The sequence below is a fragment of the Alexandromys fortis genome, unplaced genomic scaffold (genome assembly GCF_014885135.2).
Source record: "Alexandromys fortis isolate MF-2015 unplaced genomic scaffold, M_Fortis_MF-2015_v1.1 scaffold_99, whole genome shotgun sequence".
Lineage (NCBI taxonomy): Eukaryota > Metazoa > Chordata > Mammalia > Rodentia > Cricetidae > Alexandromys > Alexandromys fortis.
The window spans coordinates 3,816,594-3,842,824 of NW_026067982.1; the positions used below are offsets into that span (position 1 = coordinate 3,816,594).

The 26,231-nt window shown below is 36.6% G+C and overlaps 1 protein-coding gene across 1 annotated transcript in view; it reads right to left on the minus strand.

Moving 5' to 3' along the window:
* Window positions 1-26,231, minus strand: part of Fut8 (fucosyltransferase 8) — an 81,486-nt gene that overhangs the window by 27,540 nt on the left and 27,715 nt on the right. The window contains exon 4 of the mRNA XM_050158626.1: window positions 15,578-15,815. Within this exon, the coding sequence (XP_050014583.1) occupies window positions 15,578-15,815 (238 nt within the window). The remainder of the gene's footprint in view (window positions 1-15,577; window positions 15,816-26,231) is intronic.

Sequence of the window (26,231 nt, forward strand, 5' to 3'; positions counted from 1 at the left end):
AGGTTGTTTCTAGATGTCTCTCTCTCTTCTCTCTCTTCTCTCTCTCTCTCTCTCTCTCTCTCTCTCTCTCTCCCCCCCCCCCCTCTCTCTCTGTAAGCAAAAAAAAAAAGGATATCAAATTGAGAAGGGACATGCAAAGAATTAGAGGGAGGAGCTAGAGGAAAGAAAGAGAAGGGGGGAAGTAATGTTTACATTTTAATTAAAAATGTATTTTTGAAAGCACTTTTTCATTCCCTCTTTCTCAATAAGCATTTTCTGAACCACTACCACCTAAAAAAAAAAGAAAAGAAAAAGAAAACAGATTCTTCTCTTCCTCAGAAGCTATCAACAACCCTCAATTAGGGGTGAGATGTGTGAGCCCACCCCTCCATGCTAGAACATTGACTGTCTTGACCTTGTCCAGGTGACCACAGCTGCTGTTGAATTCTTGAGTACCATGGCCCCATAATATCCAAAAGACATTGTTTTGGTTATGTCTGGTCTTCCCAGACCTCTGGCTCTTACAATCTTTTTCTGTATATATTTTTTTTAGTAAACTTATAAAATATGTTTCCATATGGCTTTTTCAAACACATCCCACCCCTCATCAGGAGGGGAGTCTTTCTTCAGTCATAACTCCTAAAACTGAGAATGGCCAAGACAAATCTTCAGAAGGCTTGAGGAAAACATGGGATAAATTTTGCTTGAAGGAAAGAGATTATCAACACCTTTTCAGTGGTTAGAATAGCTGTCTGCTTTCTAGATTCAAGCCTCAAACAGAAGTCTCTTTTACTGCCTCTATAGACAGCCAGACAAAGTGAGGTTTTCATATTCCCTTCCTATCACCAGCAATGGAAGATTCAGCTTAATGCCGCTGGCTGTAATGCTTGAGGAGTTCTCCCTCAAGGATCCCCACTCAGGTCTTGTCCAGATCTTGACTTACATAGCATAAAAGCATTTTAAGATGAGTCAGTGTGAAGCAAATTCGAGTTTATTAAGTAAGGATAAGTGATAGCACATTCTGAGATTTAAGAGATCCTAAGAATATGATTACCTAGGGCTTTTGAAGTTACAGTAATTTACAGCCAGGTTCAAAGATGATGTGAAATTTAAAAATTAAGTAAAAGCATATAAGCTTGTTTGCTTCATTTTCTGTTCTTGAAGAATTCCCTCTGTAATGAAACTGTAAGGAGGCACATTGTTCTGCTTAAAGATGAGAGAGCTGTGCTGATAATGATAAACTCAAAAATCGCATGCAGTTTGGCCATAAGTAAATCATGGTTCACTTGCTGTTTTAACACTCTTGAGATGTCTCTTAGAAAAAAATGAGTCTTTATATAGGCACCTTCTTGGTGATTCTCCCCACACCCCACCCAGTTTTGTAAAAATTCTTAGCCAGTGACAAACATGTACAGATCCGGGGATTGAGGGATGCCTTTTCCTCCTCATGCCACAGTAACGTTCCCTCAGTTTCTATCCTGCCTCATTTGTAGGAGTTACTTTGAATGGCATAGCTGTTAAATGTCATCACAGATTTCCTGCATTTTAGTCTGGAATAGGGAGAGGAATCAAGGAAAATGCATTGAGGCAAATGTCAATTTCCATGAGACCTGGACTCTAACACACAGTGATCAAGAATAGAAATGTTGCAATCACAAACACTGATGATTATCATTTAACAGCTATGTGATTCAAATAATACACATTTAACTTCATTTTAGTGTCTTCATCTAGAAAATGGTATTAGTAATACTACCTACTTATCTGTAAATTAGGACAGGAATAGTTATTATTATGCATGATATATTATCAAGTTGTTTTAAGGAAATAGGATTCAGCATATAGGAATCTAAGTACTATGAGCTGGAGAGATGGCTTAGTAAGTAAAGTGCTTCCTGGGCAAATATGAGAACCCAAGTTCAGATCCCCAGGACCCAGGTAAAAAGCTGTGCAGATCACACATCTACAGTAATGAGGAGGAAGATCCATAAGGATCTGAGGCTTGTTGGCCAGAGAGTCTAGGTATGTTCAATGAAAGACCTGGCAAGAAAAAAAGAAAGGAAGAAAGAAAGAAAGAAAGAAAGAAAGGAAGGAAGGAAGGAAGGAAGGAAGGAAGGAAGGAAGGAAGGAAGGAAGGAAGAAATGAAGAAAGGAAGAAAAGGAAGAAAAGAAAAAAAGATGAGGAACCATCGAGGAAGGTGTCTGATACTGGCCTCTGGTTGGTACATGCAGAATTCCCTCACACACAAGAAATCTAAACACAATACTAAATGTAGAGTCGTTCTTAAAACGTTATTTATCTTTGAGTCAATTCGGCTAAAAAAAAATTCTCAAGAAGCAACTACAGTTTGTTCCAGAAGAGATGACCTGCCAAAATATAGCCTCTGAAAAATACATGGCGGTGCTCTCATTTCAGTGACTGCTTTATACCCAACACATGTCTTATTCATGCTGTTTACCACAGACAATAAAAAATATGCAGCTTCCATCCTTTCCAAGTATTTCAACAATGATCAAGCTAAACAGCAGGGACTCCAGCTATTTAGATGTTAGGAAATTTGATGCTGCTACCAACTTGACCAAAACTCTGCTCTGCCCAGAAACAGCCAGTTAAGCCACTGAGAAATCCTGTCCATATTTCAGTAACTGTTTTTTTTTATATTTATCTTATATTTACAAAGACTAGATTTCTGGGATTTACATTTTCTTCAAGAGTATATGTCCAAATACAACAAATTAAATTCTTACTAAACTAAGACTTGACAGAGAAGTCAAGAATAAAAGGAGATTAAGAGTGAACACTAACTAGCTATGGTGAGACCTCTACCTGTATAGAGAACCCTTAAAAATATTTTTTATTTGAATAAAAATATGGTTGTTTACAAAAATAAATAAAAACCAAAAAGTATGAGGTCTATTCTTTGGCATTTTAACAATGACAGCATAAATATTTATATTCTGGTTTAATGACAGAGATTCTGCTGTCTCATTTAAAATACAGAAGATAAGCTATTAACAAGTCAACACCCGGCTACTTTTCTTTTGTTTTCCAACCACGTCAGTTGACAAAAGTAAGACGCTGTCACTTGCCATATGAATTCCATCTCTGCTCTTGTTAGGCAACTCAAAAGACTATAGCTACTGACAGTATGAAGGCTTCAACCAATTGAGGGAAAAGCTCTAAATTCAATCACATGAAACACAGCACTGCGTTGGTAACATTCTAAAGACAGCACATCACACCCTGAGAACGACTGAGCCGCATTCTGATGAGGTGCTCACTGCGTTTACTAGTAACAGAAACACCTTGAAAGACAACTGGACTCCAGACCTCCGTGTCATTCTGGACTGGAGACTAAAAGAACAGCGGACAGAAAACATGTTCTATCCTGGGGGTTTAGAATTAGGTGGACAGGACAATGTCAAAAGAAAAGGGCCAAGGAGGTTTGCCAGACCATGACACTAAATAGAAGGCTCCCGAGGTCATTCTCAATTTCTGAAATAAATTTGCTAATTCTATAGATACACAGAAAGATATAGACTATATTTCTACAAATCATTGCCCAGAGGTGGCTAGCCTATAGGCTGCTTATAAAATGGATACTGCCAGGCTAATGAGATGGCTCAGTGGGTAAAGGCCCGGGCCACCAAGCCTGATGACTTGAGTTTTATTTCCAGAGCTCACATGGTAGAAAACGGTAGAAGGGGAGACTGACTTCTGTAAGCTGACCTCTGATCTCCACACTCATGTAATGGCACAAGTGAGCTGTGGCACATGCATGATGATGGCGTGTTTGTGTATACACTAGATAAATAATTAAATAAACAAATACAACAAAAATTTTAAAAGGATGCTGCCAACAGCCTTTAATTTCTTTCATTGCTTGTAAAACCCTAAGTTCACAGACAGAAATTTAGAGGTTTTGGTTGGTTTTTCTATTTTTTTTTTTTTTTTTTGGTAAGTTAATACTTTTCCTTAATTTGATTCTTCCAGCCCCATGGGTCCCAGAGACCCTAAAGCAGCTTCTCTCATTGGTAGGACAAGAAAATAGAAGAACATGTACTTGCAAGGACAAGGCTCTTTTTTCATTAAATGTATCAAAGTCAAATTCCAACCTTTCTTTTTTCACAGAAAGTTACACTTCATTCCTTTACTATCTGTTATATTTTGATGCAGTGTGCAGCCACAGGAAAGGACCCTATGGTAACTGACTTCTTTGAGCTCATAGGAAAAGGTGACTAGAGTAGGCAGGTAAACCATCAGCATTTCAATGCAGCACTGTAGGTTGGGGGAGCTACCTTTTGTTATGCCAATGTATATTTTCTAGAGATCTGGACACAACTTCCTGGGAGGGGGAATCACCCTTAAGAGTGATAAACACTGTAGAAAATATAGTTTAATTACTAAATAGTATCAGATGCTATGATTAGTTTTTACATGATGCACAGAGCCAGAAGAAATTACTCTGCTCATGCTTTTGCTAAAACATTACCTGCATACAGAATTTTGTGAGCATCACACTGGGTTTTAACTTGAAGTTTATAATGAAATTCCCTTAGAAGAATCTTACTTTGAATATTTCTTATAGCATAACATAAAACATAAAAATAAATGAAGCATTTCATTTAAAACTTATTTTCAAATTCCTTTTATTACTATTTGTGATCTTTATATCATTATAACAAAACATACTATGCTTTGTTCAGTTCCAGATAATTTTCATGAATTATAATAACTCAATTTGCACGTAAGAGTCCTCCGTACTCCTTAACAATGTCTGCCTAGTAGAGTTTTAGCAAGACTCACCTACGTGAGGGAAATGAAAGATACAACTAAGGCTCACTAAGGTCTAAGAAATTGCTTTAGAATGTCCTTCCTCCCCATACTACCACATCAACAGGACTAGGAATAACAACGCAGAACGAGAGCTAAAAGAGTTGCCCCTTAAACGAGTCTAAGAACATTTAGGGCAACAGACTACTAAAGAAAATTTCTGCATCTGAGTCCACAGTGGACATTAAACACAGCTAGACTTCCAGTCAAATAAACATAAAACCTTATGCTAAACGTTCATTTCCTTCAGTTCCTTTTTATTCAGCTCCATGATACCTGGCTTTCACCAAAATCTCATGCTAAAGGGTATAAAACCAATATAGTCTGAGAGACAAAAAACAACAACAACAACAACAACAAAAACACCAGAACCTAACTCAGACATGGCAGAGATTTTTGGAAAAGTCTGTTTAGAAATTTAAAAATAACTATAATTAATATCTTAAGAACTTTAATGGAAAAGGGGGCAACATGCAGGAGATGAGTAGCATAGATGAAGATTAAAAACTCTGAAAAAATGAAAATGCAGTGCTAGCACACAAAACATTATAACTGAAATGGCAGAAACTCTGATTGGCCTCATCAGAACAGACAGGATGAGATAGGACCCAGTAAAAAAAAAATCAGTAAGCTTAAAAATATGGTAATACACTTACAAAACTGAAAGGAAAGAATGAAAAGATGCAACAGGATTTCAAGAAATAGTTGAGGCAAGAAAAGGTTTATCTCGACAGTGCAGGAGATCCCATAGGGTGTCTCTTAGTATTATCAGGCCCTGCAATTAAAGTAAATGACAAACTACAACTTAACTCAGCCAGGATGATAAGTGTCTCAGACCTGTGATGAGCACATGGGTCATTTTCCCAAGCGTATAAACTAAGACTCTATGGAGGTGCTTGCTGAAGGTGGAGGGAATACAGAATGGTGTACAGAAGGTAGTTATAAGTACCAGCTATGGCCATGTGACCTGTTCTAGAAATGAGAGCTATAATTATTGTGGTTGTTATTTCACTAAGAATGTTGGGCATACACACACGGGGAGGGAGGAGCAGAAATCCTTGATTCCTTTTCAATTTTATTTACCATATAACATAGCTTAATATCATTATTAAATACTGTAAAATCTAAATTAACATATTTAAAAAATTAAGTATTCCTCCAAGGATTTTTGTCATCTATTGCTGGGAAAAGAATTAGAGCATTTCTGGTTGTATGAAGGACAGTTATGACATGGAAGCTGGAATCGTGACTTTATTTAGAAATTAAGCATGGTATAGAAATGCCATTATGAGTCAAGTTCACAAAGGGTGGGCATGTGGTATGATGGCTGGTTCTGGCTGCCAATTTGACTGGATTAAAAGAGTTCTAGGACTGATGAAAGACAACTTTGCATTAGTAGGGGTATTCCCTGAGAGGAATGACTCGATGGGCAGGGACTACCGGCTGGGGAAAAGATTTTCCCTCAATGCAAGAGGAATATTTCAATAGATTTCAATAGGCTGGCAGGCCCCAGATCAGTATGCACAACCTGCTGCCACCAAACTCTAGCTTTTTGGATCTTTCAACGATTTTCCATGGAGCTTCCAGGCCTTCAACCCCAGACTGGGGCTGCTAAAATACTCAGCTTCCTAAATTAAGTAGTTTGCATGTTTACTGCCTTCTGAAAGTACAAGCTACCACAACACACACATGCACATGCTATTGATTCTATGCCTTTAGAGAGCTACCATTACTACGAGCCCCACAATAGGATACTGATTTTATAAGATAAAGACATCAGAGCTCCCATTCTCCATAAGTAAGCAAGGTAACGAGAAAGCAAGAAAGTGACTCCAAGCTGGGGAAAGAATTGTCACCAAGAAATGAAACTGTTGGCATCTTAATTTTAGACCTTCCAGCTTCTAGAATTGTCTGTTGGTTAAATCACCCAGTTCATAGTATTTTGTTATAGTACCTCATCCAACTAAGGCAAAAATGATGCCTACATAAATTCTGCACACAAATATTTATATGGGCTTTAGTCAGAATTGTGAAAAATTGGAAGCACCTGAACTGTTTTTCAATAGATAACTGGATAAACAAGCAGAATACAATATAGTGCAACTCAGCAATAAAAAGAAACTGTCAAGAGACAAAATGATTTTCAGGAACTCTAATAAAAAGGTGGGCAGGCACAGAAGAGCACATAATGTATATTCCAACTCTATGACATTCTAGGAAAAGGAAACTCATGGAGATTAAAAACAAGGTCCAAATCAGAAGCAGAAGGAGAGAGAGCACAAGCAAGTAACTCAGGACCGCGAGGGGTACACCCATACACTGAGACAAGGGGGATGTTCTATCAGGAACTCACCAAGGCCAGCTGGCCTGGGTCTGAAAAAGCCCGGTTTAAAACCGGTCTAGCTGAACATAGTGGACAATGAGGACTACTGAGACCTCAAGAACAATGGCAATGGGTTTTTGATTCTACTGTACCTATTGGTTTCGTGGGAGCCTAGGCAGTTTCGTGGGTGCTCACCTTACTAGACCTGGATGGAGGTGGGTGGTCCTTGGACTTCCCACAGGGCAGGGAACCCTGATTGCTCTTTGGGCTGAAGAGGGAGGGGGACTTGATTGGGGGAGGGGAAGGGAAAGGGAAGGCGGCGGTGGGGAAGAGACAGAAATCTTTAATAAATAAATAAATAAATAAATAAATAAATAAATAAATAAATAAGAAGTAGCCATTCAAACTTAAAAAAAAAAAAAGAAAAATATGAAGGTTGTTCTAGTTCCCTCTGCTGCTGTGATGAAGCACTGAAAACAATTCAGTTTAGGGGAGGAGAGAATTTTCTTCCCCTCCTGGGTTAGTCTATCACTGAGAGAAGTCAGGACAGGAAGTCAAGGCAGGAACTGTAAGGCAATGCCGCTTGCTGCTACTAGCTCTGGCTTGCTCACAGACTCATGCTTAGGTAGCTTTTATTTCTATAGTCCAGTCACCTGCATAGGCACAGTGTCACCTACATCAATCAATATAGCTGAGTCATCCCACATCAATCAATAATCAAGACAGTCCCTTACAGACATGGCCAATCTGATCTAGAAAATTATTCAGTTGAGATTCCCTCCTCAGGTGACTCTACGACGGGTCAAACTGACAGCGGAAGCTACTAATTTAAAATACATTAAAATGACTAAAACAAATTCATGTTTATATATATAGTATTTTTATTGTTTTATTTTGTATTTTCTGTACTTTCTGGGTTTTTAGCAATAAACATTAACTTTTTTATTTTACATTTTTATCTAAAAGCAGTATGGTCAAAAATGAACAAATTTGGTATGATTAGGGTCACAGCATGATCTGGAAGAAATTAAACCCAGGAAATTTTGGTCTCTCACACTTGTTTTAAATAATTCATTCCAGGTTTGGCGAGTCAGATTTCAGGTGAAATGTGTTAATTTTCACTAGCAACTCATAGGCAAGAAAAGGAGATTCAACAATGATCACCAGCACAAAAGAAATCCCTTACATTTATTTATTTATTTATTTATTTATTTATTTATTTATTTATTTAGTGATTTTTTTTTAATTAAAAATTTCTGCCTCCTCCCTGCCTCCCCTTTCCCTCCCCTTCCCAAAATCCCTTACTTTTACAGAATTGGGGGAGGGGGGTGTTGAGCCTTCAAAGGGAGGGGAGGAGTGTTTGAGGGAAGTTGAGCTTAGCAGACTAGTAAAGTTTCAAAACAGGATATGAGGTGTTGCTGATCCCCTCTACAAGGACAGCCTCTGTGATCAAACAACACTGTGGCCAGTCAACACAATTTCTAACCTTGCTTTTCTTGTCCTCTAGTAACTACAAACAATGCCACTTCCCTTAGGCGTAGTTTTGGAAGGGTTCTTTAAAGACTTCCTAGTAACTGCTAAATATTATATCAAAGACAAGATTTTTTTTTCTTTGATGAAGATGAGGCTAGGATGAGAAAGGATTTCACAAAACTTCCAATCAACTAATAACTAATAAAAGCAACGTGTATCTCAAATTAAAAACACAAAGAAAGTGTTTTGTTAAATCAAAGGCCTGTTTAATCCAACTCTAAGGCCACAAAAGGAAACAGCTTAAATTAAGTACGCAGGTATCATAGGTCACCTGAGACTTCTTAACCTGGGAAGAAATTTGTTCTTTTTGAGCGAATTTACTTTCTCCTTTGAAGTAGATGGTTTTCATTTTTGTAAGCAATAATTTCTAGTCAGTAGTGATATAAAGACTATATAATGTGATATAAGTGACAATATAACTTTGATAAAGCCCTCTCTTTCATGACAAAGAAATACATAAAATTGACTTTATTTTTACTAGCTGATGAATTTCTAAGATTCAAAATAAATAAAACTGATAACCAACCCCCTCTACTCATATATGATTATGTTTTCATTCAGTAAAAATCAACTACTATTCAGATTGTCTTCAACAACAAAAAATAAAATCAACTATTAAAATTAGCTTTATTAATAACAGATTTGATGTAAAAAATATCTCAAATGTTAACAGGCCCAACCCAGCTAGTTCTATAATAATGTGTTTGTTGTTATTCCAGCATAATACTCATACTAAGCACATTATTTTTAAAAGACAGACCAATATCAGGTATCAGGCTAGAGTTGAATTTCACAAGTGTAACTGAAGAAAACCAGACACCAGTGTCAGGTCCCAAAGAAAGCTGGAACAAGGCTCAGGCAGTACCTGTGGCTCCCCCTAGCCCTTTTCATCCCTTCCCTAAACTGCTCCAACCCAGAGGCTTCACTCCCTTACTCTTGGCTCTCTTTCCCATATAAACCTGACATTTTGGCCATGAGCCCTCGTGATCCTCAGCTCCTCTCTTGGTCAGTTGCTCCCTTCTCTTCACTCCTCTCTCCCCCACCCCTCCTCTTATGACAGGGGTGGGAAGGTTCAGTCTGGACCCTTCCAGATGCCTCTGGCAACAACTACCCTCTTATTTACAAGAAAACCCTCTTCCTCAACCATACCTAGGAATGGTCATGTCCTCATTTCCATTCATCAATTGCAAAGAGCATTTAACAGCTTGAGAAGCTAAAGAAAGCTGTTTGCGGCAAAGGGACAAGCTTACTAGTTTATAGCTATTTAGCATTCTTTAACAAAACCTCAAAGGCTCTATTTTCTAGGTGCTTTTGTCCACATAGTGGTCTGCGACCTCTGCTCATCATTTGGTATCCTGCTGTTAAGTAGTGATAGCATAGAAATGAATCAGACAAAATAAGGAAAAATAACTTTTTGGATATTTATTCAGTTTAAATTATATACAATCATTACACTTTTAATTAATGTGGGAGATATCTGAATATATTGTTCTTAGTGTTCTATGTAATGACTACAGAGAAAAAAAACAAATTCTTCCACTTGGTATTGACAGAGAAAACTGTTCAAATCTCTTAATTTAACTGGTATGCTCTGTGGCAGACGGTGAAACTATGTCTCATAATTCTCCTGACAAGAGACTGAAAAATAACAAGTTAAGAAAAACTGCCTGAGCTGTTCCCTTCTACTTCTTCTTTCTGTAGAAGCTGAACTACAGAATGGAGGAATGACAGGTGCAGAAGCAATGGTCTGTAAAAATGACTGAACAGTATTTCTGTGTCTTTTATTCATGAGCCTTAATATAAAATAATAATCGATTAGCTTAAGTTGAACTAAATAAACATAACTTGGTAACAACATATTATATTTTAGCAAAAAACAAAACCCACCATCTTTAAAATGCTAATTTGCTCTCATCAACAGCAAATAATTCTATCAAAATACAGCTGTGTGAAGCCACTCCTTTGTCATGACTAGATAAAGGTTTCAGGGTGGACTTTAGTCACAACTCAAAAAGGCTGCATTCAGATATTCCTAGAATGATTCTTTTCGTTCATTTCTTCAATCATCTCAGCATGTCCTTAAGACCAAGAGGGACTTCAATTCATGTCAACAACACAGAGCAGCAATACACTCTTTAAAAAATGCTAAGGCAAAAGTATTAATTTATAAATGTTTTTATATGGATCTGTGGCTACTAATGTTTTTATAACACGACATACATAATTTGGCTACTAAAACGGAGGAATAAATGCTGATAAGTAGTTATGGGCACATTACGACAACTATAGTATTCATCTTGTGTGAAAAACAACTGAAATGCTAAATACATAATTGAATCTATGCTAAACAAAATATCTACACAAACAGAAAACAGAAAAACAAAATTGCAATTTATCACTAATAATATTCTTTTCAAACTGAGAAAAAAATGTTCAAAGAATGGATTTCACTTAATGAGAAACATTTAATTTAAAATATATATCCCCAGGAGAATAGGGGAAAGTGATCTGCTCACATACACATTAATTAGGTCAATGATTATGTATTAATATTAATGATATTCAGAAAATAAAATAGCTTACAGATATTACCAGGCTTTTAAAAATGTTATAAACATAGACATAACATTTATGACTCATACAATATATGCCAGTCTGCATAAACTACAAGACCAGGTAATCTTTATATCCTGTCTACTTTTATTTTTGATGTTTTGGAGTATTTTCCAATCAACACAAAATAATTTATCCTTTTATTGCCTTGACTTCAGAATACAAACAATTACCTATTAATGTCATATTCTAAAGTGCATAAGATAACACTATCTAGTAATGTAACTGGTTTATGTGTGTGCTAGAAATTGGACTAGGGCCTTGCATATGTCAAACACACATCCACTCTGCCACAGATCTATACCTCCATCTCTTTCTAACATAATATAAAACTCAACTTATGTGCTAATTTAGGAAGTACAAATTTTTTGAGTTTACATTCATTATACCTTAGGCAATGCTTATAGCAAGGGCTTAAATAACAAAAAAATGGCAATCCTGTGTTATTTCCTCAATTTAGTGAAATAAAAATCCCCAACAAGCAGTACTATATTAACTTGACTACTTTGGCAATATCTTTCAGAAGATTGCACTGTTTGCACAATTATTGTACATGTATTATAAAACTGCAAGCAGAATAATCATAAATAAAAAAGTAATACAAGGATTACAATAGTGTAAGTGACAGTTAATAATGAACACAAAATTCAAGGTGTATTTACTGAAAGAACCATCATTTTTACACATGTGCACCTAAAAATACTTGCATCTAGATTTGTACAATAGTGGCACAAACGTTATAAGAGCAACTAACCACTTTTAAAAACTGAATTTAAGGCCCTTTCCATAAGATGGGAACCAAGCATGACACTACTAAAGTGGCTTAGAATCTTAGACTAGACAGGTAATGAACCTAGGGTAGTATCTACCACTAGTATTCTATTAAAGGAAAATAGCAGTAAGATAACTCCTAATGACATATTGCTATACCCATAGATGAGCGCCCAGGCTCAACTCTTATCAGAGAAGCTGCTTCTTGAGGAAGACGGAATTAACACAAAGACTCACAGCTAAACAGGGTGCAGAGTGTGTGAGACTTTGGAGCACTTAGCCCTACATGGGATGTCTTTGTCAAACCCTCTCCTCAAGGCTTAGGCATCTATGCAGACGAGGAAGATGTAGAAAGATTATAAAGAGCTGGAAGTAGTGAATGGCTCCAAGGAAACATTTTCAGACAAAACAGGACTGAAACACGTGAACTCACAGAGACTAAGATAGCACATATAAAACCCACACAGGTTCACACCAAACAGAATCCCATTCCTGAGAAGGGAAAGTGAGCACCAAGAAGTTACCTGAAACTGATACCTGCTGGGGAAATTAGTTTTCTTCTATGGAGGGTCACTGGGTATATCAAACATATTCCAGGGTAGGCTCTATGCCCAGAACAGTTGGCCAGAATAAAATGGATTCCATGGTTTTATATGTGCATGCTTTTGTTTTGTTATTATTATATTTTTTAATCTTATTGATTTTTTAAAGTTTGTTTTGCTTTTTTCCTTTTTTGAGACAGAGAATATGGAGTTGCATAGGTAAGAATAAAGGAAATATGATCAAAGTATATGTATAAACTATATGAGAGGGCGAGAATATGGAGTTGGGTAGGGAGGGAGATGGGAAAGAATATGATCAAAATACATTGTATGAAAATTTTAAAACAGAAATTACTTAGATCAAAGTATCTTCTATCAGATATTTTGGTTTTACTTGAAAAATGTAATTTATCTACCAAAACTGAGTTTTCAGTCACATCTGACTAAAGGCTAAACTGAGGAGCAGATGGTTTAAATATCTCTTCTGTGTAATTCAGCAAATTATAGGCTGAAGAAAAAAAGTAATTTCCCAGTTTTGATATTTTGGAGCCCTCTCTAAGCAAGATGTGACATGACAGCACCTGGCCATTTCATCATTATCTGTCAAGTGAGTAGGATTCCACCCCTAACAGTTCTTGCCATTTTAACAACCCTGCCAAAAGCAGTTTAAACATGCCATTTCTGACTTTTCTGGCTAGAATGGGTATACTTTCCCCTATCCTTTTGAGTCTTGTTTATGGCTTTACAACACCACAGACTACATTTAATTCACAAGATAGACTTCCTATTATTTTCGGTTTAGACTTGGAGTTTTCTGAGTATAGGAAGTTCAATTATTAACTCTTTTTTTATTCTGTAAAGGGACACACAGTAAACATTTGATGCCTATAGGCTGTATATGTCCTGATGCTAATGTTTAAAACAACCCTTAAAAAATCTAGCAGGTTGAGACTTCTGAAAATGATATTGTGCTGATTTTGGGCTCATTAAAGATCATGTTTTAAAGGTAGACTGGGGTTCTGTATCTTAATAGCTGCAGCATCTCTGGCAAGTCACTTACTTATATAAAATGTGAGCAGTCCAGGTTATCGTGGGCATTAAGTACATGGAGTTCTTGGCAGGCTAGTTAGCAAGGCTCACGAGATCTAGTTACTGCTGTACGAGCCTCCATAGTACATAAACTGGGCAGCATCTAAGCATTCAGTTAACTGTTTACAGAACTGGAGATATCCATTATTTTGGGATGGGGTTTGCTAGACTGCCCAAGCAGGCCTTGATTTTATAGTTCTGCTTCGGCCTCTCAAATACTCAGCTGGAAGGAAAAACCATGGTGCTTATTAACAAATTAGGTGAAGATAAGGGGAAAATCAAATAACCTTAGATGCAACATCTGTCTGGTGTCTCATGTAATTAACCACCTCTGAGTCTTCCCCCAGGATGTCTCATCTGTCTCCAACACTGCATCACCCCAAAGGAGTGATCCATCAATCTGTACACGAAGTGACCTCTCTCCTGTAGGAAGCACAATCTGGTTGCAAAGGTGACCCTGATCTCATACAGTGGTTTGGAAAGTAAGTGTTCTAATTTTTGGACTGGTATTTAGTCCTCCCTAAATGTCCAGCTTACTGGGAAGACATCTAGACATGAAACTTCATGGAAAGTTTTACACTATAAATTAATTCCCTTCCTCCTCTCCTTCCGCCAAGATCCATCCATGTTGCCCAGACTAGCCAAGGACACATGCTCCTAGGTCCCTCTGCCCAGCTCATACCAGTGCCACTCTTGGTGTTTCTGATGTAGAGTTGTTTGGTTTTCTTTTAAATATTGGGGATAGGTGCTAGGGACTGTGTCTACTAGGCACTGAGCTACAAATCTGGGCCTAAATTCAATTTCTTTATTGAAGCTTATCTATTTAGTTTTTTGAGCAAGCCTTGATAATGTCCTGTTGAGCCAGACACTCTGAATCACACCCGCCAGAGCTGAGTAACTTGTATTCCTATAAGTGCTTATGAACTTTGTTGCTGGGTGCATTAAAACTATTTGGGTAGGTTCTAAATAGACCTGAAAAGATTTTTAGAAACCCTTCACTGATGAAACTGCTTTCAGGCTACAGTGACTTTGTTGCTAATTGTGTAGTCCTTCTTCAGCCACGCCTCTATTTATCCTTGTACTCATTCTGCTGGAAACTTTCAGGGCAAAAAATTATTGCTAAGAAGATTCATTCTTAAAAACAGTCTGTTATCTTTCTATTATTTTTAATCACTTGGGAAAGCCTGAAATAGTGCAAGCTATCCATTACCAAATGTTTCTTGATTATACTTAAAATTCAATTTTAATATTTCATTGTCCTCAACTGTAAAATGAAGACAGTAACCAGCACAGTTTATGTCAATGATTCTCAAACTTGGTCTCAAGATACAGACATTTTCTCAGAAATGAAATTTCTTCAGCCCTACTCCTGACAGCCTGTATCAGAATCCACCATTTTAACAAGTCTTCCAGGCATGCTAATGTTATAGATTCTTGGGTTCTTTATGCAATAGTTATGAAGAGTAAAATAAATCCAATAACATCATCTTAAAAGTGAGTTACATCATCCTTATTAAAATATTAAATTGTTCTCCTTGAAAAAAAAACCAATAGCAAATTCACTAAATCAAGATAAAATGAACATCAAAGTGAAATAAATTATTAAATAATCTGTATTTGTTTATTTTAGATACAGATTTTTGTCATGTAGCCCAGACTGGCCTTGAACTCTCAATTTTCTAATCTCAGATTCCCAAGCACTGGAATTAGGGTATATGCCGCTACTCACAGGTATACAATACTTTAAAAATAAAATATTGTTCTACATTTTATATGCATAATGTACAGCATTTATGAATCAAGAGAAAAGGTGATTATAGCCTATAAAACTGTCCCTAGAAACCCGCTAATCTGACCTCACCAGAGATCTGTGACAGTACACAAGCTCCTTACCTGACCAGTGTCCAGTGGAGAGGCCAGACCTGTCTGTGCATGTCTCACTTACAGGTCTAAACACAGTCTCCCATCCACCAGTAGCATAGCGCCAATTCTGAGATTCCAAAATGAGTGTTCGCTGGGTGCCATAGGCAATCATGAAGCAGTAAACTACATGATGGAGTTGACAACCATAGCCACAGCCTTTGTTGATGTTACATACCAGCTTCCTGGCTTTACTGCAGTCCTTGGGATTCTGTCAGTGAAACACAGAAGATAAAGATATAAGAAATATATATATAAGAACTTCCCATTTTGGTTATAGGTATTAAAAAATCACATAATAAGCCAGAGCTTGTTTGGCATATTTCTTATTTAAATAAATAAAGTTATGGATAGTATCCAATAAAAATTTGATGTGCATATTAGGGGAGATGGCACACACAAAAAGAATTACTTTGGAAATATCGTTAAATAAATGTGAAATTAAGAAGTTAAATTACAAACAGTGTCTAACTTTTCTATAACTCAGAACATGTAAGTGTGAACAACCCTGAAATTAATGTTATAACTGCTGAGATCACGCTGGGAGGAGTGGTTTCTCCTACCCCAGCAGCACTTCAGCACTCTCAGAAGATATTCTTTGACAAAATCCAAGGCAGCTTAAATGTAAATCTGTAACTTTTGTGGTAAGTAATTCCCAGAATTCTGAATGCTACAAAGAAAACTAGGCTTCCATCAAGAAACAAGGGGTACAGAGTAGCTGGTGTGACAGTTAGGTGAGGGAAGGCGCTTGTCACTAAGTCCAAGTCACACGTGGCAGAAGATGAGAACTGAATGAACCCTAAGCATTGTCATGCAGTACACACACACACACAATTTCTTAAGGTATTGAGTAAAAGAATCTCAGAATTAAACATTTACAAAATATCAGTCATTGAACTTTATACCCAACCTGATGATAGCTACCAGCAATTTTCACAAGTGAATATAGAACACTTCTGTTGTGCCTACTCTGAAAATGTGATATGCCATTTTTAAATTGAGACCATTTTTTTATATTTCTATATTTCCCCAGAGAACAGCAAATGTTTAATTAGTATGAAAATTTCTTGGTTTTCATTGCAAAATTTCAAATCTGCAACTACTATATGTTCCAAGCCATCTTAATTTCTCATAACAACCTGTCTTGGTTGAGACTCTTTTTGTTGTTGTTTTTCTTTTTGATAAAGGGTTTCTCTATGCGACAGTGCTGGCTGTTCTGGAACTTGCTTTGTAGACCAGGCTGGCCTCGAACTCACTGAGATCCACCTGTCTCTGTCTCCCAAGTGCTGGGATTAAAGGTATGCACCACTATTGCCCAGCTTTGGTTAAGACTCTTGAGCCTGAGTTTCCAAACTAATTTTTTTTCCCCCTGAAAGGGAAGAGAAGATAAACATTTTTAGGAACAGAATCCCAGCCCTCCTCCCCCATACATCAAGAAACAATTTCTATGATCTTTGATTAACACAGTCACCAAACTCCTGCTAATGGGAGCCCCACTTAGAAATGCTAAGATAGTGAAATGATCCTGAAGGAAACCTGAGGACGGGAAATGCAGTATTATCACCTTCAGAAGCACCTTTTACATGCACACGTTATAGCAAGCTGTTCATATTTAGATCAAAGCCAAACTATCACCACCAAGAAACTTGTGTTAAAACATTAATGAATTCAAGACCACCCTGAAAATATCGTGTAGATTTTGTCAATATTGTTGCCATAATCAACATAAGAATTGTAGATTCATTTATTTGACTACCAACTCATGGCAGACTCATGAGGAAATTATCCCTGTTGTCACAGCCACAAAAGGCACACACACACACACACACACACACACACACACACACACACACACACACACACAGAGCAAGGGCAGAAGGCAGATTGACAGCACATTGCAAAGCTGCTCAGTAGCATGTACCCTAGCATATGAGGATCTGGTAATGACACTTTCAAAGTGGTTTGAAAATTTATCAAGGGAGCAGATAAACATTATTTGCCAGATTTTTTTATGAGACATTAAAAATACAGAACTTAAATAACTCTAAAAATCATATCAAGAAAAGAAAAAAAGAAAATGTCCCCGTACATGCTGATTATTCTTTGAGGCATTTCAAAAGTAGCAAAGACAGCACAGAATGTTCCTAGCTACCACGCTCCGTTTCTTCTATCACTATGTTTTACATGTCATTTTTGTGTGTGTGTTAAGGAGCAAATGTGAGAGAACAAAACTGGCCAATCAGATAGCCTTTGCTGTAGACTCCAGAGCTTTTAATTAAAAGAAGATTGCCATCTACATCTAACAAAAACTGTGTGAAGGTTTACTGGAAGAATGCACTAATTTTTTTATGTGTGCTATAGGTAACAGAAAGAAAAACATTTATTATGCTTGATTCTGAAGAGAAGAATATACGTGTAAAAGATCTCAACAGAGGACTCCAAGGCAGAAAATGACAAGAGAAACTGGATGACTGGAATAATGGCTGTGAGTAAAACAAAGGAAAGCCACAGTATGGCTTCTAGTTTTGCCAAAATGCTAATATTTGAAAGTATGGAAAATTCAAAGGATGTTTTTCATAAAAGATCCACAAAATGCAGAAGAAAGGAGAAACAAAAACAGAAAAGGTATTTGTGTTTATAGCATAAGATTAGGTGCACTGGAATAAAGATCTAGAAAAAAACTTCTCAGATAATAAAGAGGGATTAATTCTTTTGAGAACAAGTAACAAATCTGAGACTGACAAGGATTTACTGGGATGGAAAAGAACTTTACAGGAACACTCTAATGTGAACTGTCTTTATCATCCACTGTTGTTACAATAACAAGTGTTATTTATAGATGTATAGACAGCTACAAAAGGGAAATAAATTCATAGTTCTGTAGCCTTTAAATTAATTACCAAGTAGCTTTTATCAATCACCATTGGTCCTGGCCTTCTACTATCTGGCCATGGAAGTCTTGAAGGTGTGTCTTACTAAGGACTAGGAGACAGAGACATGCCTTGTTACCGAAGAAGCTTTGTTCCACACTTGAACACTTTATCACTTTATCTGATGATAAAATCTGTTCTGCAGTTGCATTTGGTATACTTAAAGCATCTCTGCTACGAAAATCTCTACTAGTTATGTAAGACTATAGGTATGTGGTTGCTTTATATTGTGATTCTTATCAATCATTCCTTTCCTTTCATAGAATTTCCTTCGCCTGCTACAATTCATACAGAAGATTATGGTGTACTCCAAAAGAGGTAAGCTCACTAGAAAATAATTTATGAGAGTAAAAGATGAAGGAATATATATTGAAGATGTTCCAGTAAGTCCCAAAGGAGAAAGACTTCTTCACCTCAGCATCCTTCTGACTTCAGCATCACAAATTAACCAACCAAAACTTAGGCATTTCACACAGACATTATTTAGTATACTCAATGAACCTTGGACGAAGTATCTAACAAAATAAGAAAACATACATACAACTTAGTAAGACAGTTTGAATACCCTGATATTGTGGTAAATCAAAAAATTAAAAAACAGACTATAAAAATTTATTTTCAGCTAGACTAAAAGGACTCTAAATAAAATTGCAATCATTAATATGTTAAGGCTTTAAAGATACAGCTTATTATACTTATGAAACACAAAAGTAAATGAAAAGGGAGTGTTTCTCTTAAAAAAAAGTTACAAGAGCTGGGCGGTGGTGGCGCACGCCTTTAATCCCAGCACTCGGGAGGCAGAGGCAGGCGGATCTCTGTGAGTTCGAGGCTAGCCTGGTCTACAAGAGCTAGTTCCAGGACAGGAACCAAAAGCTACGGAGAAACCCTGTCTCGAAAAATCAAAAAAAAAAAGAAAAAAAAAAAAACAAGTTACAAATCAGATTGACAGGAATTTATCCTGAGAGAAAGATATTTTATAGAAAATGAACTTAAAATTATTCAATATTATAGAATTACTGCACAAAATTAAAATATGAGTTATAATTCATGGCACTTCCACAATCACACATAATGTGCATACATATACACACAAACATCACTGTACTTTGCTCACTTGCTTGTGTGAGAGAGTGTGTGTGTAAGGTAGTGGAGGAGTGGATCTAGGATGTCTTGAAGGCTAGGAAAGCACTCTACTACTTATATTCTCAGTCTTCTTTTTACTCCCCATCTATTTGTGGTTTTGTTTTTCTTGGGGTTTTGTTGTTTGGGGTTGTTGTTGCTGTTGTTTTGTTTTTGAAGACAGAATTTCACTATGTAGCCCTGGTTGGCTCAAAATTTACTATGTAGACCAGGAAAGTTCAAACCTGTGGCATCCTCCTGCCATCGCCTCCTATTTATTTTTTATTTTGAGACAAAGGCTCATTAAATGGCTTAGGCTGGCCTTTTAGGCCTTTACCAACAAGGCCGGCTGTAGGTGGTTTTCTTAAAACAAGATTCATTAATAGACATGTAAGCTTCACTTCTTTACAATGAGGATAACTGTCAAAATTTTAGAATGACAAGATTAACGTAAATAAAGTTCCAGACAATTACCCTAATGAAAGAGCTTTGGAAGAAGAGGTTTAGAGATGTGTTTGTTCCAGTGAAGACTTTGCTATGAATTCAAATGCATGGCTTTGATTCAATTTGGTTATTTAAAAATGAGACAAAATAATCTCAATTCTTAACCTCTCCCTGTCAATCTATCTTTTACTGCAGAGATACTTTAAAACTAAATGACATAGAATACACTCAAAATTAATTTAAATATGATCTTACTTATTCATATAATCTGAGGACACTATTTGACTCTAAGTGTAGTTTGGAGATGCTGGGACTGAGATCAGAGCCTCGTGCATGTCAGGCATGTTCTTTACCACTGAGATATATTTCACCTAAATCACTGATTTTTGATACTTAATATTTTCCCATATATACATAAATAAAAGCTCTTTGAAGTACAAATTCCATTTGCAATGACATTTCTCACTTTTTTAAACTGACCAAAAATATTATGAAGAACAGCTAATAAGCAACAAATAAAACACGCAGTCAATATAAACAGGACATAACATCTCCATATATTTCTTAAAGAGGAAACATTCTGTAAGCTCAACTAAATCTGTTTAAAAGATAGAAAAGATGTACACACTCACAAAACTAAATTCAAAGTTGGCTGGCCTATGAATTATAAATTTCGGTTTCTCAATCTACCTTCCTCAAGATGTCTTCAATACAAGAAGTAGCAAGAAATATAAGCTTAGAGCACCAAGCTGGTTACTTTTATAGGCTAATAATTAACAATCAGAATCCCAGGGGAGCCTTTCACCTCCCTCTTAACATTCCTTCCATTGGGAGGGGTCAAGCCACAGACAGCTTCTCTTTCTAATGAAGAAAGCTTGGTAAAAAGAAACCAGGTAAGTTAAATTTTATTGTGCTCTAATCTTTTTTCATAAGATTAGAGAATACAAAGAGCACAATTTTTTAATTTGTTTGATTAAAAAGAATTGCAATATCTAGTTTTGTGTTGGTAATGAAGAAAAGATTCATTAATAGTGCGGTAAAAGCACTTCATTGTATTGGAAATGATCTGATTTCATTTCTATAAAATTATTTTCAAAGCCAATGGAGAAAAGGTAATGAGGCAACTAAGAGAAGTGAAGCACCACATGTTGGAAATTAAAATGAAGACTCTGGGCATAGTTAATAACCATGAAAGTGAAAGTTAAAAAGAAGCATTCTCATTTTTAAAAGCCAAGACTGGAAATGAGTGGCTGTGGACATATTAAAGAAGAATATTTCCCTCGCAAAGTTAAGATGGTGGAGGTGTCCTTTCCATGCTTGCAGAGACAAGCAAGGATCTTGGTTCACATGATGACTTAACAGTTAAAATCTTTTCAGCACTGCAGTGCAATCATTCTGCTTTAACTGATCCCCAGGACATGTGGCAGTACGACTTTATGATTTATTAATAAATCATACTTATGACTTATCTGATTTTAGAAGTGCAGCATCACTTCTACCTTTTAGAAAACTTTTATAAGATGTTGAAAAATATAGCAAAAATTAAAGAATTCTAATTGAAGTTCAACCTGCATCCAAGTAAATGAAAAGAATAAGGTATTTGCTAGGAGTGCTGCTACCCAAGATGACATGGGGAGGGAATAACAACTGCCATACTACCAGCTCTTCCATTTCTAGGATCACAGATGTTAAGAGCACCATATGCAATTTTGCAACTTAGTAATAAATTACATAAAGTCTTTTTATTACTGACAACTAAGAATGGTGTGAGCATAGAAAAAAAAACTTAAAATGACAACATGTAGTGAGCTATATATAGATAGCACAGGGCCACAAATTCAGGAAAGTTCCTTCAGTACCACTAAATATTTCAAGAAATATTTACATTCTTGCCAAAAAATGCCTAAACTGTGAAACCACTTTGGCAAGAACTTTGAATGAAGGAACTAAATTTACAATTTACTGTAAATCATGCCTAAAGTTTATACTACTCAAAATTAAGATTTATAAAGTGACTATTGCAAATGTCACCAAGATTAGAGATAAAGGAACAAAGTAAATGACATAATAATCTATGTAGAAAATCCGATAAAATCTGCAAAAACTTTACCTGTCCTAATAAGCAGTTTTGGCAAAATTGCAAAATTAAGGTCAATCTATAAAATTCAATAGTAGTTTTACATACTTCCAGTACTAAGATATGTTTATTATAGAATATAAAAAATGAAAAGATATATAACCATATTTTGAAAAGAACAAGGTTAGAGAAATCATACTATCCCGTTTTAATATCCACTGCAAAGCTATAGGAACCAAGAAGGTATGGGAATGAAAGAGCAGACGTGACTACACTACTTGGCTTTCAACAAAAGCCATAAAATGATGGGAAAAGGCGAGTCTTTGAACAATGGCTCAAAGAAGCAAGAAAATGAACCTGGATTATTGGTTCATATCAGAACTCCAAATGGATCATAGACCTAAATGTAAGAGCTTAATTATAAAACTAGAACTGGAGAGGCAATGATTTCATTTTGGAGTGTTTGCCTGGCATGCACAAAGCCCTGAATTCAATCCCTAGTGCTAGCAAAAGAGATAAAAAAAAAAAAATAGGAAAATAAGCCAGGTGGTAGTGGCACACATCTTTAACCTCAACACTCAGGAGGCAGAGGTAGGTGGATCTCTATGAGTTCGAGGCCAGCCTGGTTTTCAAGAGCTAGTTCCAGGACAGGCTCCAAAGCTACAGAGAAACCTTGTCTTGAAACAAAAAATAGGCAAATAAAGAAAAAAGAAGAAAACAGAAAAAAAGTCTAGCCACTTTACCTTTAGCAAAAGTTTCCTAAGTATAAAAGAGCAAACTATAAATAAAATAGGATTTCATTAACCTAAAAACGTTTGCTCTTCATAAGGCAGTGATAAGAAAATCAACAGATGCTGGAGAGACGGCTCAGTGATAAAGAGCACTGCTGCTCTTCCAGAGCGCCCAGGTACAGTTCCCACTCATATGGCAACTGATAACTACCTGTAGTTGCCTTGCCAGGGGATCTGACATTCTCTTCTAGACTGCAGGCACCAGGCATGTGCACACAATGCATATACAAATAATGTAGGCAAACACTTATACACATAAAAAATTAATTAAAAAAAGAAATAGGTAAGCTACAGACTGGAAAAAAAGATTTTCAGGATTCCTAGTAAACTCAAATCTAGAATAAAGAGCCTCAATAACTCAATCATAAGAAAACAAATATCCCTGATAAAAGTTGACCAAAAGATTTGAACTGGTCCTTCATTAAAGAAGAAAGCGGGGGAGGAGATAGCTAAGATAGCTGGCCTTACTAGCATATGGACCTGAGTCTGATCGCCAGCATGCACGTGAAAAAAAGTTGGGCATGGTGGTGCATCCCAATAAAACAAAACAAATGGTGGTAAGCACCTGAGAAGCAGCACCTAATGTTGTCCCCTACCTGCCCCAAGTACATTTGCGCTGCTACACATAATAGGATACAAAGATGATAAATAGATGAAGAGATACCATCCAACACAGTCAAAAGGAAATATAAACTATATAAACTGAACCCATAGCGTACTAGTAAAAACATAATAAGTGGCTAAAATAAGAAGATTGATTATATCAAGTGTTAGCAAGGATGTGGGAGAACTGGTTAAGAGTGTAAACAGGGACAAGTAAGACAGAACAGTAGTTAAAGGCATTTGCGTTAAACCTGAATTCAATCATTGGAACCCACATGGTGAAAGGAGAGAACCAGATCTAGTGAGCTGTCCTCTGTTGTCACATCCATGTGTGTGCATGCACACAGGCAGGCAGGCAGGCAAGCATGCACACACAAAATATCCAAGAAAAAGAGATGTAAATAGTATACCCATTTCTGAAATCAGTACCAGATGGGATTCTAGAACTGAAAGAAAAAGTGGACACATGACCCTGTCCCTAAGCCTGAAGCAATCTCCAATCACCACTAGCAAATGAAATTTTAGTGTTCTCCAAGGGAGTCTCACTGGGGACATAAACCACCCTTAAGGGTCGGCTACATGTTTAGCAGTAGACGGTCAACAGAAAACAAATCAATGCTTCTTTGCAGGTTCCTTGTTTCATAATGTCATGTCAGGATTTTTCCTTTATGTTTCTTTCTCTTGTGTGTGTGTGTGTGTGTGTGTGTGTGTGTGTGTGTAGGCTTCAGGTTTTGTGTTTTTATGGGATTCCTGGGTTAATGAGTTTCTGTATCTATATGTTGCTTGTGCCTTTTATTGGGCTCTTTTCCTTCTGTTTGTTTTGCCCTGTTCTGATGTGTTTGTTTTTGTTTTATCTTATTTTATCTTATTTTATTATTATCCCTTATATGCCTGTTTTCTAATGAGACAGAAATGGGGTGAATTCAGATGGGGGAAGAGTTGGGAAGGAAATGGAAAGAGCAGCCGGGAGGGGAAGACATAATCAGGATATATTGAATGGGAAAAAAAAACTATCTTCACTTTAAAAAAAAAAAAGAAAAAAACACATTAGTGTTTCAATACTGGGATAGTTGCTCTAGAATATTCAAATACATCAGTAGCAAAGGTTAGAATTCTGAGAATTGTGCTAGGTAGATATCTCAGTGTTTTCTGTATCACACCATTTCCACTGAGAACCTGACAAGAGATAATAAATTAGATTTTCAATGAGGATTATGAAGCTGAAATTATGACATCTGATAATTTTCTTCATCTATTAAATGGGGAAAATATCAAAGTTATGAGCATCTGAATATTATGGAAGACAAATGGAGCAGTATTATGAATGCTCTAACTGTCAGTTTGGGATGCACGGCAAAGAGAAGAATGAGTGAAAACCTGATAGAGTTTTCTCAGTTTGAAAAACAAAACAACAACAACAAACAAACAAACAACAACAACAACAAACTCCCTAAGAAATTAAGCATGCATTCTGCCCTTAGGCAATTTCAATGAAATGAAGAGGAATGAAAGCATAAGCATGGGTGAACATCTGTACACAGATGCTCCAAAGAGTTTCTTCATAATAGCCTCAAACTGGAAATAATTAAATGTCTCTCAAAAGGCAAATGAAGAAACAGTGGTGTATCCACAAATAAATAAAAGTAATGAAATACTGATATATACAATGTGACCCAAGGAGTAATTTTAAAAGAGAAACAGAAAATAAAGCAGATGGAAGGTACCTGTTACAGTGTGAGGTACTGACTGTGACCAGATCATAGTTTAAGTACAGTGGCTGAAAGTTTAATGAGTATGTGGAAGCTTACAAATCATTGTTATTTCCTTTTTATTAATAAACGAGATGATGGTTCTGTACCACCAGCTGTTCACAGTTAACTGAATGAGGATCTAGTTGATAGGAGACAATTACCTCTTCCCTGTAGGAGGTAAAGTGGTTCTCATTCTGCAGACTCCTCTAATGGTCATGGGAGTATGAGACCAAGAGAACATGCCAACACCAAGTTTGTTTTTAATGACCCCTAAACACTTGATCACCCCATTTACCTGTATGAAAACAGATGCCTTAAAATAGGCAGAGTGATGTCAAGGACTGCCCTTCTGCTTCTGATCTTTAAGAAAAAGCCATTCTTGTACATGGAAACTATGCAAGCATAGAATTAGAAAAAGGATTGAGTGGAGGACGTTTTATGGTTATTTCAACTAAAAAAACTTATTCAGTTTTAAATACTTCTATTAATTCACTATTTTTCTCAAAACAGTTTACTCCCAGTTTATTTCCAGTTAGACAACTTTAAGATACCATCTTACACCTGTCAGAATGCCTAAAATCAAAAACACCAATGATAGCCTTTGCTGGAGAGGTTGTGAAGAAAGGGGTACACTCATCCATTGCTGGTGGGAATGCAAACTTGCGCAACCACTCTGGAAAGCAGTGTGGAGGTTTCTCAGAAAATTTGGGATCAACCTACCCATGGACCCAGCAATACCACTCTTGGGAATATACCCAAGAGAGGCCTTATCACACAACAAAAGTATATGCTCTACTATGTTTATAGCAGCATTGTTTGTAATAGCCAGAACCTGGAAACAACCTAGATGCCCTTCAATTGAAGAATGGATGAAGAAAGTATGGAATATATACATATTAGAGTACTACTCAG